We start from the raw sequence: 20430 nt of genomic DNA, 5'->3' as shown, positions 1-20430 counted from the left end.
AATGAGTTATATACTCCAAATTATTATGTACTCCCTCATTGCTCTTGAAAGTTTTGTACATTTTGCAACCTTGTCCTGTTTGTCAGCATTGAACTGTTAAACAACTAATGGTATAGTATAGTTGAAGGGAAGATAAGGATTTCCAGATGAGGATTTGTGTCTTTAACATTAATTCTCATCAGAGATAGTCAATTTGTTGCATATCTACCTTCACAGCCATGTTTAAGTTTTAATGAGCTTCCATCTGGATGAACTGTTGTCAAGGGCCTTAGAGATACTGAGGAATATCCTTCCTTTTTTCCAACATTATCCCTCTACAGACTATAAAGTTCAATGCCCTTATTATCTGTTCAAATCTCAGCCTGCTATGTGTTAGGAAATGACACTGAAGGGGGAAGAAGATGACTAAAATATAAAACGTTTAAAAAATAATTGAGTAGCAAGTGAGGTATGTATTGTCATTGTCCCTGTCCCATCAGCTAGAATAGAATTTGAATTTTATAGCAAATTATATAAGAATAAATGCAGACCATTCCATTTGATTGCTTTAAGTTACTCTGTGTTTCATAGCAGGGGTAAACAGATAATCGGGTCCAGGACTTGATGCAGGGCTGGATTCTGGGATGAATTTTGAATCTCAAGTGCTGATTTGTAAAGACTGGATATATTTTAGTAGTAATACCATTGATGTTTTTCAGTGGAGATGATGTAATTTTACATTATTCATACAGCACCTCCTGCTGGACAAGTTACCAGAAAAAGTTTCCCTGTGGTCTGTTGGATTCATTATAGATTGTTGAATTTTTAAAGTGTGCGGTACATTTAATGAATTTTGCACTTAATTTAATGAAATTTTAGAGTGCTAGTAAAAGTGAATAATTAAACATTGAATAATTAAGTATTTTATTCAACAGATTCGGTAAGAATTTGATGTATTATACCACTTAACATAGTAAAATTTAATATCTTACATTTATAAATCTTCTACATGATTAGAGTCACAGTTGCTTACCATAATATTTGTAATATGTGGTATACTTTATGGATGTATTTGTCACATTTAAGTTAGGTTGAGTTCTGTTTTGCAGTTAACACAGAGATTCAGCATTTTATATTCATCAATAATATACATCATCTTCCTCAGTTTTATAGCACTTACTATTTGAGTATAAAGTTAATTGTTGAAAATTTACAGCTATAGTTATTAATTGTTTTACAAGTTGAAATTGATTAAATACAATCTAGTTCCTTAAAAATTTTAGCATCTATTTTTCTTTGTTTCAAGCAAAGTTAAGAACAGAAAAACAAGCTTTAAATTTTCTATGCAGTTAACATTAATCGAAATCTAGTGCATAGGCTACATTTGAAGAAATGTAATTAAGGTGAGTTATTGATAACTTTCTTTTTTTAGCTAAATTGCTTTACAAAGAGTATAGAAATTGTAAGGTCACAGCTTAGGTAACTTGTAAATGAATTCATTGTGAGATAACTGAGTAGATCACCACGTTTCCTCTGCTGCTAATTTGCAAGCAGTAATTCTGTTGGTTGTAATGAGCCAGTGGTTTGTGGAAAACTAGATACAAGTCAAGCATTCTCAGGGATAGATTATTTGGCCCAACTGTCACAATCAACAAAATGGGTGTTGGCAGCAGGGGCTATGGGGAATTTTACAGTGGCTGCAGCACCCCCATACCCCCCTCTCCACTGTGCTCTGCAGGGCCGGTGGAGCCAAAGCTGTGCTCTGGGCTGCTCCTGGGGCTAGCTTCCCGGAGCACAGCCCTGGCTCCATCCACGCCACAGAGTGTAGACCCGCAGTGGGTACCTGGGGCTAGCCTCCCAGAGTGCAGCCTGGCCCAGCCCACCCCTCGCAGCCCCGGGGACACATGCCTGCTCCCCTGCCCTCCTGGACCAGTGGTGCACAGCGGCAAGAGCCCCCCTCCCTGAATCCTGCATCCCCCTGCCCTGGCTGGCAGCTTGCCCCAGCCCCAATCTCTCCCTTGTTGTGGGGGTGTTGATCTGCCCCTTCCCTCCCCACTCTGCCCACTACAACAGACTTAGCAGCTGTATCCAGCATGGTCGAGGACTGTTGCCTGTTTAGTCTATAGCTGAATCTCCAAATCGCTGCCAAATCTTCGGATCTGAATTGGCCGAATCGAATCGGGATTCCCTCTGAATTAGCCAAATCCGAATTGAATACTTGCCGCTTCACAACAGGCCTGATGTCTACACAAGACGCTGTCTACGCAGTCATTACTATGCAGTCATTTAGTACTTGTATAAACAAGTACTAAATGACTGTGCAGTAACTGGAGTTAATTACTGTGAAGTAGTGTAGTTGAACGGCTTTTTCTTGACTGTGCAGTAGCCTGAGACTACTGTGCAGTAGCATCGTGTCACGCTTTCTGCAACGTGACACTACTGCGCAGACTGTAATCTGAGAGGAGTGAATCATGAGCTACTGGTTTAAGATCCTGTACTTCCACCACTTGAGCTTTGTATAGAAGGTCTGGGCCCACGGACCCTCTGGGTCAAGGTATGTGGAGAACATGGGGAGGATGACTTATTTGTAGGAGTCTACTATAGACCTCCCCACCAAGAGGAAGACCTAGATCGGGAATTCAGTAGAGAACTGGTTGAAGCCGCATGCTTCTGATGTATGATAGTTATGGGGGACTTCAACTTCCCTGGCATCTCTTGGGTTGAGCACGTGGTCATATCTGACAGGTTGCATAGCTTTCTCACGTGCATTGATGACCTCTACCTATCCCAGGAGGTCTATGGGCTGAGTAGGGAAGAGGCATTGCTTGATCTGGTCCTGGCCAAAGGGGAGGATCTGGTGAGTGATCTGCGGATTGAGGGGAAGCTTGGTGATGGCGACCATGAATTGATCACCTTCTTAGTTCACTGAAGAGCAGGCGAACCCCTCAGTAAAACAGAAGTCCTTAACTTTGGCAAGGCTGACTTGCAAACTGAGAGAATTGGTCAGTCAGGCAATTAGAGGCCATACGCCCCAGAAAAGGGAGTACACGAGGAATGGTCATCTAAGCCATACCATCTTGCAAGAAATGCAGTCAACGGACAAGGAAGCTTCCATGGCTGAATAAGGAACCGTTGGACCTCATTAAGCTCAAAAGAGTAGCCTACACCAGCTGGAAAACAGGAAGCATTACCAAAGAGGATTACTCTGCATTTGCCCGCACCTATAGAGAGCGGTAGAGAAAAGCCAAGGCACAAACCAAACTTAGGCTAGCTATGGGAATCAAGGACAACAAAAAGTCCTCCTCCAGATATGTGGGAAGTCAGAGAAAGAACAAAGATAGCATTGGGCTCCGAGAGATCCAATGGGGCAACTGACATCCGATGCCCAAAAAAGGGCCATTCTCCCAAATGACTTTTTTGCATCAGTTTTCCACCCTCCCAGGAGGACCACATTGTCAGGAACAGCACAAACCAATCCAGGAGCGGGTGACAGGCCCAAAATCAATGTGGATCAGGTGAGGGAACACCTAGAGAAGCTAGACAGTCACAAGTCCACAGGCCCAGACAGAATGCACCTGAGAGTCTTGAAAGAGCTGGCAGACATCATTGCATCCCCCTTGGCAGAGATATTTGAAAAACCGTGGCACTTGGGCGAGGTTCTGGGTGACTGGAAAAGAGCCAGTGTGGTCCCTATCTACAAGAAAGGGAGGAGGGATGACCCGGGGAACTATAGACCAATCAGTCTGACGTCCATCCCTGGAAAAATCCTGGAGAAAATTTTCAAGGGATCCATCAATGCCAGACTAACGGAAGGCAAGCTTCTGAATGCCAGCCAACATGGCTTAGTGACTGGCAGGTCTTGCCTGACTAATCTCATCTACTTCTGAGACCAGGTAACATGTGCCCTGGACAAGGGAGATGATGTGGACGTCACATATCTGGACTTCAGGAAGGCCTTTGACCTAGTTCCCCATGATGTCCTCATGGTTAATTTGGGGAACTGTGGCCTTGATCATCATACGGTCTGATGGCTAGGCAACTGGCTATGGGGTCGGACCCAAAGAGTACTAGTTGAAGGGAGCAAATCAACGTAGCACAGGGTGACCAGTAAAGTCCCTCAGGGCTCGGTACTTGGGCCGGTACTCTTTAACATCTTCATCAATGATCTGGATTTGGGAGTCGGTTGTGAACTGGCAAAGTTCGTGGACGATGCTAAATTATGGGGCAGGGCGGTCACACCGCAGGACAGGCTCGGGATATATGCTGACTTGGACATGCTCTCAAGGTGGGCTGACCAAAACCAGATGGCCTTCAGTGCATAGAAGCGTAAGGTGCTGCACCTTGGTAGGAAGAACCCCCAGCATACTAACAGTCTTGGCAGTGCTACGCTCGCTAGCACGGTGACTGAAAGGAACTTGGGGGTCTTGATTTACTACAAGATGAATATGAGCCACCAGTGTGATGCTGTGGCTGGCAAACCTAACCAAACTCTGGCGTGCATCCACCGATGCATCTCGGGCAAAACCAGGGAAGTCACCCTCCTGCTTTACTTGGCCCTGGTGAGACCGCAGCTGGAGTACTGCGTCCAGTATTAGGGCCCCCCACTTCAGGAAAGATGTGGAGGAGCTTGAGAGAGTCTGGAGGAGAGCCACTCACATGATCCAAGGCCTGGAGGGAAGACCATACAAGGAGAGGCTGAGGGACTTGGGACTCTTCAGTCTGGAGAAGAGAAGGCTCAGGGGGGACTTTGTGGCAGCCTGCAATTACATAAGAGGGGTACATCAGGACCTGAGAACAGCTGTTCACCAGAGCTCCCCAAGGGGTAACAAGGTCTAATGGCCATAAACTCTAGGAGGGCCAATTTAGACTAGACATATAAAAACAGTTCTTTATGGTGTGTGTGCCCAGGGTCTGGAACAAACTCCCCCCAGAGGTTGTGCAAGCACCTGCTCTGGACTCCTTCAGAAAACAGGTGGATATATTCCTTGCTGGGGTCACTTGTTACCAGCTGACTTCCTGCCTATGGCGGGGGGGCTGGACCCGATGATCTCATGAGATCTCTTCCAGCCCCTAACGTCTATGAAATCTATGAGAAGCAATAGCAATCCATAAATCTCTCTATACGTGCTATAAATTTGTTGGTTTTCCATGCATAGACTCAAATTATTTGGAGGTTGCCTTAAATTCATTCACTCCACCACTGCAGTGGGGAAAGCAGGCAGGGGGTAGAAACAGATGGAAGGGCAGGCAGTATGAGGAGGTGGTATGGCAGAGGAGGGCAGGCAGCATGCAGTAGGCAATGGGTAAGACAAGTGGCCTGACCCCTGTACCTAGCTCCCTGTCATCTGCCTCCCCCACTTGCTATCTCTGCTACCTGCCATCCCTACTACCTAATCCCCATGCCTGCTGCCCCCGGTGTCTGCCTGCCACTGCCCCTCCCCCCCACCTTTGCCTTCTCTCTGACCTCTGCTTTCTGCAGCTTCTGCCACCAGCTTCTGTCCCCTCCCCTCGACACTGCTTATAGTCTGGCTCCAGCTCCAGCAGGGCTTCAATGCTGCTCTAACCCCAGGCATGGAGCACATGGTTGTGGTGGTGGTAGCTCTGACTGGGTCTTAGAGTCAGAGCTGGAACCTGGGCCAGACCTACTGCCATCACCACCATTGCTACCAGGCCAAGCAGGGACCAGAGCAACCATGTTCTCTGTGCCCCAGGCTGTAGCTGGGCCAGAGCCTTACTGGAGCCAAAGCTAGAGGGTAAGTGGTGGCACTAGTGATGGCACAGAAGAGGCTTTGTTGGGGGACAGACAGGGAAACCAGGGGGTATAGTGGATGGGGAGATGACAGGAGGGCAGGCAGGAGGCAGAGGGTGTGGCAGTGAGAAGACAGCAGGGGTAGAGGCAGTGGTGGGGTGGGCAGCAGCTGCAGCTCTGACTCCAATCCAACCCTGAGCCTGGGTTGGGGCCAGAGTCTGAACCGCAGCAGCTGCCTGTCCCCACTCGCATCCCTGCTGCTTTGTACTCAGATCCAACATGGGGGACTTTTTCCCCCCATGTTAAATGGGGGAAATAACCTCATCTTAGATTCAAATAAATATGGGTCCCAGGTCATCCAGTACAGCTGTTACTAGATTTATTTGTCTCTAAAATGAGATTATTTTCCCCATTTAACATGAACATTGGGGGGGGAAGTCCCCCATGTGTTATCTCGATTTCTAGCACCAGGTACAAAAATCATACTACTCACATGAGTTAACACTGCATAGTCTTGCATTACATTTAGGGAAGTAGGAACTCATGCCATGCTGTCAGGTGAAAGTCCATAAATTCTACATACTTTAGCAATTCAAGTAAGTTGACCAAAAGTTTAACTTTGAAGGTGAGTGAACAGCACAAGACAGATAAATAATGCTTGTAATAATAAATAATGTAGGTTGTTTAAAGATAGACTAAAAACTGGTATGCAATATATAATCAGTGGTGCTAAGAAATTTATTTTAAAAGCCAATGTTTTGAGTTTTCAGTTTTTACATTGAAGACAGTTGTGTGGATGGAAAATGTTTCCTAAAATTTTAACTGAAAAAATATTTTCAAAGAGTTATATCTACACTAATGACAAAACCACATTAGCAGAAACAGGTTTCAAGTCTGACTTCTTTAAAAACTGTTTTTAAAGTGTTCAATTTTGTTGTGCAGGTTAGGGCACAAATAAAACTATAAGGGAAAACAGTTGCAAGTGTGAATTACCAAAAGCGTCCTTAAATTAAGGAATAAAATGAGGGGGTTTTTTGGGGGGGGGTGGTTTAGCTCGTTAACTTGAAGTAATGAAGAAGGTGAGATGAAATTGCTTTATTAACATTTGCAGCCATTAGGTTAGAACTTAAATTATATTAAATAAATTAAAGGTTCTTTTACATAACAGGGAAAATATGGCATAAGTCATATAGATTCTACTTCCTTTTAATTGACGTTCTTCATCTAATATACACCTTCCTTCAGTGTCGATAAGTCATTATTTGAGGAAATGTTATTTATTCTTAATTTTTCTGTTTGTTTTAACTCCCCTATGACAGTGTATAGTATCCCACTTGGGATTTTCCCAAACTCATAATAGATATTTCAGCTGTTCATTAACCTCTAAACTGTCAGTTCCCTCTGGAAAACGAAGGGTTCAGATTGATTCAAGGTTAATGCTTGTTTGGAGAAGGTGAAGCCTCCAAGGAAATTCAAAGGGTGAATAGGCCACTGTGTTCAAGTTCAGCTCCATCTTACTTTGTCATCAGTGTTCATAAGTGCATGCTGTATAACCAAGAGTGAAACCTGGAGGTGGTTTTGTCTAGCAAAGCTTGACTTATTTAAATAACTTAAGTAATAAAAGGTAAGACAGCAGAACGTTGGTGTCTGAAATATCAAATGTTAGTTTATTAATTAGAAATAGGCTTATAATAAAGGGGAATTTAATCTATGACTTCTGCAGGGAAGCAATGTTTACTTATTGGGCTTGTCCCTGACATACACGTGCACATGCACGCACATGCACACACAAGATTTTATCCATCAGGGACAAGCCCAATAAATAAGTGTGTGTGTGTGTGTGTGTGTGTGTGTATATAATTAATATCTATATATCTATATCTGTCTAGATTTTTTTTTAAATCTTCATAGCCAAGAATAAAATCAGGAGATAATGTGTAACTCCATAATGTCATATTAGGGGAACACAGTTAATGTTCGGTTTGGATAGAGGCTCATTTTAGTTTTCTCTGTACGTCTAATTGAAGTCTTTCAAGACTTATATATAGGTGCAAGATCTGTACTCAGATTTATAATCTTCTTTGCAGTTCTTCAGTCCTTGTGACTGTGCATAATACAGGAGCCACAATAATAGGGCGGAAGCACTGCCACTCTCATAATGAATCTTTGATAACTTGGTGCTAGGATTTTGTTTGTCCTTAACTTGTTCTTCCTTTCTTTTCTCATAGATATATTCGAATAGTTGGGACCCACAACACAGTGAACAAAGTTTTCCATATTGTGGCATTCGAATGTATGTTTACCAACAAAACCTTCACACTTGAGAAGGGTCTGATAGGTAAGAGATTAGACTGTTTTTCAGTGGTTGTCTGTACTAAGACACTTTTATTCTCAGGTCTTGTCATTTCATTTTAAGTCTAGGTATAACTTGAGCTTTGCCTTGTAATCTGAATCCGCTCTTTGCACAGAAATCTCTAGCTGAGTCAAATTTGACATTAAGCTTGGTTGGCCTGGCCAGTCAGGCTAAAGAGATTGAAACTCTTGATTAGCAGGTAATGCTGTGGGAAAGCACACCCTCAAGTTACAAGATCTCATCAACTGCTAATCTCACACACTCTGGTAATTCAGTTAGTCTGTGCTGTTAATCACATTGGCTGCTTACAGACATTAAGAAAAAAAACCCAAAATGGCGCTTTACTTTAAAGTGCATGCCCAGAAGAGGCATTGCGTTAGTTGGATACAGCTTGCCCAACCTCTGTATAGATTGGGTGCTTTAGTGGGGCTTTTCTAGCACTTTTATTCATGGGTGGGCAATTATTTTGACTGGAGGGCCACTTAATGAGTTTTGATGAGCTGTTGAGGGCTGTAAGGATAGCCTTGCCCCTTGACAGTTGCCCCGCCCCCAGTCACCATCTTGGAACTGGTAGTCCTGCCCCTAACCCTTGACCTATGCTACCTGAAGTCCCTTCCCTTGCCCCAGAAGTATTCCTTGGGAGGATGGAAGCGGGGTGGGGATTTGCTATCTTGGAACTGGGGGGGAAAAAACAGATCTTATACTAAAAACATCTACTATAACATTTTAATTTAATGTAAAAAAATATTTTGTCTTGTTTTGTGTGCATTTGCATAGTGTATGTATAGAAGCAATTGCATAATAGCTCAAAATACAGTCTAACTCTTTAATATTGTGGTCGGAGTTAAGAGTGTTACTGGGAACACAGTTCCAAGTGTGTGCGAGTCCCCAGAGCTGGAGTACTGCATCCAGTTCTGGATGCTGTACTTCAGCAAGGACATGGAAAAGCTTGAGAGAGTCCAGAGAAGAGCCACCCATGTGGTCAGAGACTTTCAGGGCAAGCCATACGAGGAAAGGCTGAGGGATCTGGGACTCTTCAGCCTAAAAAGAGAAGGCTGAGAGGGGACTTGGTAGCAGCTTACCACTATATCAGGGGAATACATCAAGGGCTCAGCGAACAACTGTTCACCAGGGCACCCTTGGGGAAAACCAGGAGTCATGGCCATAAACTCCTGGAAGACTATTTCAGGTTTAACACTAGGAAAAACTTCTTAACAGTCACGGTGTCCAGACTGTGGACTAAGCTCCCTCCAGAGGTGGTGCAATCACCTACCCTGGAGATCTTCAAGAGGAGACTGGACAGTCACCTTGCTGAGGTCATCTGACCCCAATTGTCTTCCTTGCCTAGTGCAGGGGGGCTGGACTCTATCTTGCAAGGTCCCTTCCAGCCCCTAACAATCTATGAATCTATGAGCTGCATGTGGTGGCAGCAAGTGGGGCAGCCCCCAGGTCCCAGGCTCCCACCCAAGTCCTCAGTTGCATGTGGCAACAGTGTTTGGGACTAGCCCGATCCAGCTCCATAGTGCACAGCTCTGGTGTTCCTGCAGTGTGTGGGGCCAACCCAACCTAGCCCCACAGCATGCAACTCCCTGCACTCCCAGCCCTTTTCCCCCAGCAGGAGATCCTAGTTCTGGCCCAGGGGGGGTACCTGAATTCCCACACTCACAGGCAGGGAGGCTGGGAAGAGCCATGTGGTGGCCAGGGAAAAGCTTCTTGTCTCTAGTGCCCCCTGGCTCAGGGCTCGGGGGGGCCAGGCCAGGCTGGCGTAGGGGTAGTTGGTTAGCAACCAGAGCCACACCTCCTGCACGGAGGCGCTGGCTTTCAGAGGGGAGCCCGGGGCAAGGGCCTACAGAGGGACCCCGTGAGCCAAATGGAATCGCCTGGTGGGCCATATCCAGCCTGCAGGCCATATCTTGCGCACCTCTGCTTTTATCTAATAGCTGATTGAATCATCAAATAAAATCACCAAAAAGCCCCACTGAAGTGCATGATCTATACAAATGCTGTGGAGCCAGGTCAAAGTAATGCACTGTTTCTTCCAGTAAAGCACTTTTTTTTTTTTTAAGTCTGTAAGCAACCATTATTATCCTGTATAGCAGTAATATTGCTTTGCAGTATGGTTATGCACCCCAGTTACTGCACTCCAGTAGGCTAGCTGGAGTGCAGTAACTGGGGTGTTGATAACTAGTGAAAAATTGTATTAAAAACTTTTGTCATAATGAATTTAAGGGTCCTCCTTGTACTGAATTTTATAAAAAGAAACAAAAAGTCTTCCTGCTTGTTCTGTCTTGAAAGTAACATTCATTCATTCAGCATCCCAAGGCCAACAAGGCAAGGTAATATCTAGAATTCAGAGGAAGCCTTTCAGGCTATATCATTTTTTTTTAAATGTTATATACGCACCGATTCAGTGGAGGGAGAAACTGCAAAAAGGTTAGATTCATAGTGAGACACATATTTCTTGTAAGTTTCTTTTGAGAAAGGTTTTACTGTGACTAGCAAGTCTGAGAGTCTTCCAGTTTTCCACTTACCCGTGTACTAAAAGCAGTGGAGAAGATAAGGAATTATACAGGTATTCTTTAGCATCTTTCAAACATTTACCACTACATTTCATGCTAATGTCCTTATAGGTTCATAAAATAAAGTAAATTACATGACGTGGGGATGAGTTGTCTATTTTATTTTTTATATGGCTCCAAAGTGTGTAAGATGCCTCATAAGGCTGATAAAAGTCTGTATCTCTGCCCCAAAGAGTTTACAAAAATAATTAATATGCCTTTTTTCAGCAGAGTAGGATTGCAAGGCAATAGGGAGGAGTTGCAGTTAAAGTGTAACATCAATAAAATTATGCTGCTATTCCACAAAGGATAATGCAGAGCAGTATGAAGTACTTTTAAAAATAAATGAATAAGTATATTTCAGAGCTAATTTAAGGGGTTGAAACATTGTGCTAACTCATGCAAAACTAGGTAGTTACTGTGGGCAGCTCAGTAACAGATGGATGTATTTTAGAGAATTAATAGATGGCATTAAAAAAAGCAAAATCATTTTTAAATTTACAGTTAAGGGCATGCATGACAATGTTTGCTTTCAATCTGTAAGGTAGGAGCTGAAATATTTAAAAGCTGTTTTGTCAAACCAATAAATAAGAAGGTGTGTGTGTGTGTGTGTGTATATATAGATGAGTGTACTTTTAAATCCTTGCTGACTTGTCATTAAGTTTGCCCCTCTGATATTTGGTTTGGTTTTTCACAGTTTTGGTGCAACATGTAGCTCTCTTGTCTATTGTACCAGTTGCTTGATAAAAGCAATTGCATTTCAGTGTCAATCTAGTGGGTGGTGACTCTTGGTTTTGCTGGAACTCTATCACTAAAGGTTGTAAAGACTTAAATGTCTCTTTTATAGCAACATTAAATGGTAAGTTACCCTTTTAAAGGCAGAGTTAGGTTTCACCAGTGAATAAGAGTAAATTGAAAGCATGCTATTACTGTGATACAATTAGCATATATACGCCATAGAATTCTGTCAGGACATTATTTGATTTTTAGCTTTGTCATAGCAGGAATAGGTAGCCTGATCTTTTTTATTGACTTTATTTTCCATGCTACTATTATAAGACTGAAAGTGCAATAAATTGAAGTGTAAGTGTTTGTTGACTAGAGGAAGCCCTGAGACTTTCAAACCTCTTGAATTTGGTGAAATATGTTGGGGGTTTTTTACTGAAAAAAATATGACACTTGCATTAAAAATCTTTACATTATAAAGTACAAGGTCAAAATTCTGTACACATTGGAACAGTAAGGACATGTCCTTACGTTTAATATCACCCGGGTATCAGGATAATAAGTATTTGGAAGTCTTACTCAGAGCTTGGTGACTTAGTGCCATTTGACATTTTTATTTGTGCATTAACTGTTTGTGCAGTATGGCAGCCATTAAATACTAGGTCTCATTATTAGTGCCTATTACACTAAAAAAATAAAATGGTGAGCGCTCCCTTTGGGAGCGTACTACCTTTTTATGAAGAGCCATGTGACGTTTAACTTCTACCTGGATGCTCACTACAGGCAGTACAGAAAAGGGTTCTTGTTTAAAGCCTCATTCAAAGGAATAGCAAGAAATGAGGTCATTGAGAGTCTCATGCAAGTACATAGACTGCACTATTTATTTAACCTTTGTTAGACATATTCAATAGCATCAGGAAGTTGTATATGCAGGGAGGATCATTTGCCAGACATATTACCCAGTGTGTAGTATCTACATAATGGTCGTCACTGTAAACTGTAGATTAAGGGCCTGACAAACAGGTAATAAAAGTGAAGTGTCATTTTCATGCAGTAGATTGATAATAGCAATTTTATGTTACTGTGTTTTACATACAGCATTTTTGTGACAAGCCATTAGCTTTTGACTTATGACATTTAAAAGTTATAATGTGGGGAGAGATGTATAAAGCAGTGACTGTGTGCAATTCTGAAAAAACCCTCTTGGCAGTTGCATAACATTTTTAAGGTAAGGCTAGACAGAATTGCTTCTTCTAGTATTGCTTGTTGTCTTTGTGCTATCCTGTAATTTATTGTCTTACTAAACTAGATAAGTGATATAAATGAATTCAATCATACTGAAATTGTTCCCTGTTGCAGATGTTTGGGCTGAGGCAAACTTTTCCTTATGGCACGTTACTGTTATTCTGTAAATGCATATATATAAGATAGTTTTACATAAAGGAGTCATTAAATACATTGTTCCATGTATGAATTAAGAAATATTTTGCTTACTAAAGAGACACAATTAAAAATGGTTTCTGATACTGAAGTTCACTGTAGTAATTCTGATCAGCCCTAAATCACTATTTTTTTTTAAATTAAAAGCAAAATAAACCAGTATTTTAGCAAATGACAAGCATTTGGATGCAGAACCAGGGCCCTCTGATGGGATGCTCTTGTCTTTCTCTACCCAGTGACAGGGTTCTACTGCAAATGTTCGTGGGGTTTTCTGTATGCAGTGGTTGGTTTGTCTTGCTTCTCTCCTTGGAAGTGAGAATTTGATTACCTCAACTGAATCCCAGGAGACATTAGTCAGTGTTATAAAATCCTTACTGTAATTGGTACTGTTGGTAGCATCTGCTGAGGGACTGTCCAAGGCTGTGCAAGCACAGAGGTTTGAGTAACCTCTCACCCTACCTTGTGGCCTGGTTGAGTTCATGGAGAGTGCGATTTGGAAAGCCTATATTAAATAATGTTGTGTTTATCTTTGTCTTTGAAGGTCTGTCTCAGTTTCTCAGGCTGTCTTTCTACTTCCACATAATGCACGAAGGGGGAAACAGTGAATAATGGCTAAAGAGCAGGAGATGGAAATGAAAAATAGAACATCCTTGGTTACCCCGTGGGGAATGCTATTGAAAACTTATGAATCGCTATGAAGCTTCAGTTGCCTTAGGATCCTGTGCCTTAGGAAAACTTGTTTTAAAGAAAGAAAGGAGGAAAGAGAGAAAATATATTTCTCGTCTTTTGCGCACTGGCAGTTATTAAAAAAAATCATTTAAACATACAGCAAAGGGAAAACAGCCAGATCAGTTTCCTGGTATTCACTTCAGATTTGTGAAATATTGCTCTCTCTCTCTCCCATGGTAAAGCAGGAAGAGATGCTATTTTCTTGTCCAGTTTAATGGTAAAGCTGCACAAAGCTATCGCAACGTGTTTCTGCTCCCCTTTTTAAAGGTTAACCTTCTTTCAGAATTGCACAAGTTTTCCCAGCAACATCTGTCAGCTTTGCAGTAAGCATACCCTTAGGAAATTATGAAAATTTTAAGACCATCTAAATACTATTGGGAATTTTTTTCCTGTCTACTGTAAAGAACAGCCACATGGCCAGTTTCATTTACTGATATTCATTTCTCTGTAGAGCTAAAGATGTAGTCACATGATTCAGGTTTTCTTTCTTTCTTGCCTATTTCCAGTGCACTTCCCTAGCCTTTCTGAAAGCAGACTGCAGATAGACTGTCATGTTTAATGAAAGAGTCCTATGACCACTGTGGCATGAGTGAAAAGTCTGCCTAATTGTTAGGACTTGAATGATCTTGATGTGATTCATTGGATCAGAAGCCACAAACTGTAGAATATATCAGCTGGAAAAAAGGTGTCCCTATTTTTATTCTAAGCTAGCCTGACAGTTGTGCACAACATTGGCAGGTGTTACTAGTGTTTCTCAGGTCAGTGGAAAACTTATTGGTTCTAATTTCTTTTCTTCCTTCTAGATGACAAAATACAAATACGTAGGAGTATGTGGGAAGTTTCAAATTTTTGTGTAACGTCCAACGCAGTAGCTGATGGTCTGTCTAGTGCTGAGAAACAAAAGTACCGTGTATAGTAGAAAATTTGTGAGACTAGGTTTTAGACATTTAATGAGGAAGAAGGGGGGGGTGGACTGTTTAAGGAAGAAAAACAACAGTTTCTAGTCAAACGCATGATACAAGGCAGTAACTTTTGTTCGAATCTGGATTTTACCCATTACTTGCTGAGGAAACTGAGAAAAATAACTAGCTTTCTGTGTTTTCCTCCTGTGTAAAAATAGGGCCAATAAAACATGCCCGAGGCAGATCCAGAGGGAGTGCAGGGGTGCGGCTGCACCTCCCCTTTCAGACTGGACCGGAAAAATCCACAAAGCAGAAGAGGATCCCCGCTTAGCCTCCATGCTCAGAGGCATGTCACCTTTCTTTCCCTCCTGTCCCTTCCTCCTCCAGTTCCTGTTGTTTTCCCCACTGTCCCAGTAGTGGGGGAAACTTCAGAGCTGCTCCTGTATTCTCCAGTTGGGCTGCATGGGAGTTGAGATCATCTAGGGAAACAACAACTGCAGTGGCTTCTTGCATTTGCTCCTTGAGATGGGGTGGGCAATTATTTGGGCCTGAGGGCCTCCACAATAAGGAGTTTTGATGACTTACCGTGAGCTGGGTCAACATCTCCCCTTTCTCCCCCCTCCCCCCCCGCCCTTGCGCACACACCCTGTGCAACACAGCCTGTGCAACAACTCACCAAAACTCCTTATGGGGCTGTGCATAGGTGGGGAGCAGTGCTCAGGAGTGGGAAAGGTGGGAAAGGCTGGAATCACATACCCCTTCCCCCTGGGGTGTGGTGTGTGGGGGGCGTGTGTATGTATGTGCATCTATGGAGAAGGGGCTGCCTGGGTTCTAGGTCCTGGGAACCTGTTGTGCAGGAAGGGAGGGGAGGGGCAGAAGGAAGGAGGCATGGGGCCAGTGCAGCAAAGCTAACCCGGGCAGTCCAGGCTGCACTGCTCCTGTGGCGCTCTGCATGGGGCCGAGCCCCATCTGGGGCAGACTATACTGCACTGGTGTCTGTGGCTGAGCCCCACCTGGGGTAGACTATACTGCACTGGTGTCTGCTGTCCAGCCAGGTTCTGTTCTGTGTCCCCCCACCTCCAGTGGCAGCTTCTGCTCCTGATCTTGCCCCTGCAGTGCTGCTGTACACTGCATCGCTCTGGGTGAGCAGCTTTAGCTTGGCTCTTGCCCCAGTACACAGGGCTCCAGCTCTAGCTCCCAGGAAGGTGGCCGGGAGCTAAAGCCAGAGCCCCACATACTGGGTAGGAGCCGCCTGGCTGAAACTGCTTGCCTGGAGCAGGGCAGTGTGTCATGGCAGGGGCAAAATGAAAAGCAGGAGCCTCCACTGGAGGCAGGGGAGGCACAAAGCAGAACCCAACTGCAGCTGCTCTGGGAATAGCCCTGCCAGAAACTGTGTGCTGGCTGGAGCCTGAGCCAATTGGAGCCCAGTACAGGCTGCCCCAGTGTGAGTGGGGAGGGCATGGCCCCATGCGCAGCACCATGAGACAGCCATGGGCTGGATCCTGTTACCTGGCGGGCTGGATCCAACCCATGGACCGTATTTTGTCCATCCCTATCCTAGCAGAACTGGGCTGTTAGAGGAATCCTCCCTACTGTTGCTGCTGTTCTTCCCAGCAAAGCCCAGCCCCCACACAGCCTGGCTGGAGTTGACAGGAGCAATTCTTGAAGCTTCCCTGGCCTGCGGGATAGTGGGGAAAGCAGCAGCACCTGGAAGAGGAGAGGATGGAAAGGGAGGGGACATGCCTCTGAGCACAGACAGGAAGGCAGGGATGCTTACCTGCTTTGGGAACTTTAAAAAATCCCCAGAGGCCGCATGTTTTGCCCACACTGGCAGTTTGCGGGGAGGAAACTGGGAGCAGGGATGAAGCCATTTTTGCAGCACAGATGGCTGCTCCTGCACCCCTCTTTGCCAATTCCTGGATCCACCCCTACCCACATGTATCTTAGAGGATACTGAGGCTTAATGCTAAGTGTTATAGCAGTGCTGAGTATTATGTCCATAATATAATACCTAGTGTTTAATACCAAACAGTAGGGCTGCTCGAAGCTTCAGTCACCGATTCGATTTGGAGGAGATTCGGCCTGATTCAGAGGCTGAATCTCCAAATCCGAACTGAACTGGGAGACCCATTAAAAGGTCCAAATCAAATCCAAAGCCTCCGAATTGATTGAGAAAAGATTCAGAGAGATTTGGATCGTCCAGGGTGAGGCAGGCACAGCCGGGCGGCTGCAGGTTCTCCCATAGCTTCTCTGGCTGTGCCTGCCTCTCCCCAGGTGGAGGGAGCTGCAGGAGGAGCACCCATGGCTGCCCGGCCCAGCCTTATCCGCTGCCAGCCCCAGCCTCCTGGCACTTAAAGCCCTGCACTTCCTGGTTGTTGCAGCGGTGATCAGGGCCTCTGGGGGCTCGTGGCAGAGCCCCCTGCGCAGGGCAGTGGCGGGCAGCAGGGATCGCTGTCCCTCCGAAATGGCCGAAACAGAAATGAAATGGAGTCATTTCACACAGCCCTACCAAACAGCTCTTCTGAGGTGAGCAAGTATCTTTGTATTGCAGGTGGGGGTATGACAACATGGAGAGATTTAGCAATTTACCCCAAGTCAGAGAGAAAAATCACTGGAACAACTGGGATTTAAAATCCAAGTCTCCTGACAATCCAGCCTTGTGCCCTATTCACTGAATTAAGCTGCTTCCTGTGAGTGAGATGAACAAGTGCCCGGGAAACTTCTCAGTTGAGATTTAGTAAAATAAAAATGGGAATTAGGCATTCAGCTTCCACTGAAAGTTAATAGGAGTTGAGTTCAGGACATTTAAATTCCAAATTCTTATTTGTACCTTTGAAAATCTCCTAAGGTCCTTTTCTTTTGGAGACAATACACCCCCTAATACTGCCTAGCCTGGCACAGGATACTATTGACTGGGATAGTTGAGGATAACACTATGCAGAACTTCATTCAAAACATGCATAACGTAAATGGATGGTTGCAGTGATCAGATGCTTTTGAAACACTTGTGTGTGATTGAAAGGTGAATGTCTATAGAACAATACAAGATTATTTGAACTAAAATGACTTTTAAATGAATTCAGAACAGGGACAACATGGGTGCTTGCATTCTTTGAGGGAAGGAAAGGTAGGCTAGCATGGTCCAATGGACATTGCATCCCAGAAGGGACATGGTTTGGTGCAGTGTCAACAGGGCCCTGGTTTCTTCTGCATTTGCTCTTACTTAGATATAAGTATGCTTGTGGGCTGCAAGTTTGGGGAATGGAGAGTGCACTCTTTTAAAGAATATAATAGTTGCTGTTCCTGAGAAGGTCCCGCCCTTCCCCCCCAGATTTCCTCTGAGGTCTCCTATAAGAGTATATTTTCTTTGTAATTTATCCATCTCCACTGCAATTGTAGTTGCAAAATCAGTCATCTACTCCTAAATATCTAGGTCATTAAAAAAATCTTCTGCTTTATCACTTACAAACAAAAGAACAAATCTAACCAAATATTTAGATATTATTCTTGTGAATCATAAAAAGATGTGTTGTGCTCCTTCTGCTTGCTTTCTGGCAGCAATTAAATAGCAAGTACACTATTCCCAGAACTATACTGGCATTTTTAATTTTGATGCTTCAAAATGGTTTTGCCTAATGCAGTGCTATAAACTAGCATTGAACAAAATCAATTGTTAATTTCTTCATCAAATGTATTATTTGTATTCCAAAAGGGATCACACATATGGGCCCCAAGGTAGGCCCTATTGTTCTGGATGATGTACAAGCATAAAATCTTACGGGAATCTGAACTAAATAGAGACACAATGCAGTGGCTGGGTGTAAAATCCAGTATCTGAGTATGGGAGAACCTAGGGTGGCAGTAATAAGTTATTTGCATATATTAGTTAAATGTACAATTTAGAAACTTAATAATAATTATTTTAATAAATGAACAAGATATATTAAGTTAATATTCTCCATTCCAAACAAATAAAAGCCCTGATGTTTGCCAAAAATAAAAGAATGAAAATAATGTGACCAATATTCTTTTAATTATTTAATATAATAAAAAGAACAAAACCAGATACAACAAGAACAACCCTAATATCTTTCTTTCCCTATGAATTAAGTATTTCTACATGTCATATGCTAGTGAGGGAATGTTAACTGTATTTGAGTATGTATTGAATACAGAGAGAGTGAGCTGTTTGCCTTTAAAAGTAAGTTGGCAACAAAAGGAAGGGGAGTGGTCATTTCACATTTGAAAAAGCAAAATGTCTTTTGCATTATTGATTGTTGGTTATCTCTTCATGGATTGTAAAAGCAACAAGATCTTTGAGATTTTATTGAAATACCATATTTTCTTGTACACCTCCATCCCCTCCCATAAGAGAGTTGTCCCTTATTTTTTGGAAAGGCAGAATGAAAAGGAAATGATTTTTTCAGTGTTTTAGCTGCATAGAGCAGGGACAGAGCCTAATCTTCAACTGACTCACCCTCCTTTTCCTGCTTAACTAAAAGCTGAAATGTTAGTTGCTGCTGAAGATTGGTCTTCATGAGTGGATCTATGAATTTGGGGGGGGAAAAAGTATCTCCAGGTGTGTGAAACAGGAAAAGAAAGACAAGACCAAATCAGTGCTTAATTCTGGGTTTTTGTCTCTGCTCCCTCGAGACTTTATGCATTTCACAAAGATAGTCCTGGGAACAGGGACCAGAGTAGAGGCTTTTGGATCACAGTTTTGGATTTGATGCCTAAAATCTGGTTAAGATCAGTTTTGGATCTGGCCCGAAATTGCTTATTATTATTCTTAATACTGGGAGTCGATACATGAGTCAGTTGTGTTCCTCCTTGGGTATTATCAGCAGAATTGCTTGCTAATTACCAGTCATTTACATCCATGTTAGCCAGCTGAATGCAATGTGGTTGTGCTTTTGGCACTGAGAGCAGAATTCGGCCCTCCCATACCTGCTGCTACTTGTCATGTGCATGATGAAAAAAGAACCCAGGTTCAGACTTGGGTATGGAAACCATTGAGATATAAATGTAGAATCCTACAGTATTACTTTTTAAGAGTTACTTTCCAGAGAAAAATTTTACTTTAGTGACCAGTATTTCCTATAGAAAGTATAGATGATAAAAATAATTAATAATAAAGAATACCTTCTAATAAAAAAGGGGAAAATATGTGCCTGTCAGGTTTTTCTCTACTGCTTTCTATAGTAGATTATCTCTGAAGATAGTTAACTAACCTATTAGTCTTATCTTTTAATATTGTTGATATATGTGGCCCTCAGGTCATGTCCTGGAAATAACATTCCTCTGCAAAATTTATTGTGTTAAAATTAAATATACTGCTATGCTGCTGACCACTCTTTGCTCCTGTGTGAGAACAGGGAACAATAAACATCCTTTTTAGGAAAGTATTTTCTTTCTGCTATTCACTGCCTGAGTCTTTTTTTTTTTTTTTTTTACTTTGTTTGCTTATACAGTGTGTATACTTTGTTAACATGCATCCTTTACATTCCATAAAAGCAAATTAAATTTGTCTGAGCAAAAATGTTATGTGCACAGAGGGCAAAAAAGTAATTTCAATCCTTGTAGCCATTTCTCTTTTGCTTTCCCTTGCAACACAGGTTACTGTAATAGTTGGATAGCTGAAGGATAGCAAAAGAAAAACAAAAATAGAAGCAAGACAGTGTTGTTTTTGGCAGTACATTTTTGTAAACAAAGTGACACAAATCGAGGCAGAAATTCCAGTGGGAAAAAGGAAAAGAACCAGAAGACTGAAAATACAGCACAGAACAGAGTCCCTTCCAGATGGTGTTTTTAATAAATTTATCAGGCGGGTATGGAAAAACTATAATGAACATTCAAAATGGGGAGTGGCAGACTCCCCTGGGGAGCAGAAACAGCACGGCACCTTCTGTGTGTTGCAATTAGTTAGACTCTCTCTCGAATTTACCACTGTAAAGAGGCCCACAAAATTGCATTCAGTGTATGATAAAATAGGTT

The 20430-nt window shown here is 42.9% G+C and overlaps 1 protein-coding gene across 7 annotated transcripts in view; it reads left to right on the top strand.

Annotated features, from left to right (window-relative positions):
• Positions 1 to 20430, top strand: part of BTBD9 (BTB domain containing 9) — a 289365-nt gene that overhangs the window by 142753 nt on the left and 126182 nt on the right. For all 7 annotated transcript variants that reach the window (XM_019483053.2, XM_014598076.3, XM_059716974.1 and 4 more), the window contains one exon: positions 7957 to 8066. In XM_019483053.2, the coding sequence (XP_019338598.1) occupies positions 7957 to 8066 (110 nt within the window). The remainder of the gene's footprint in view (positions 1 to 7956; positions 8067 to 20430) is intronic.

The sequence above is a fragment of the Alligator mississippiensis genome, chromosome 1 (assembly GCF_030867095.1).
Source record: "Alligator mississippiensis isolate rAllMis1 chromosome 1, rAllMis1, whole genome shotgun sequence".
Taxonomy (NCBI): domain Eukaryota; kingdom Metazoa; phylum Chordata; order Crocodylia; family Alligatoridae; genus Alligator; species Alligator mississippiensis.
The sequence above is the reverse complement of the archived record's forward strand: the minus strand, read 5'-3'. Positions and strand labels throughout refer to the sequence as shown.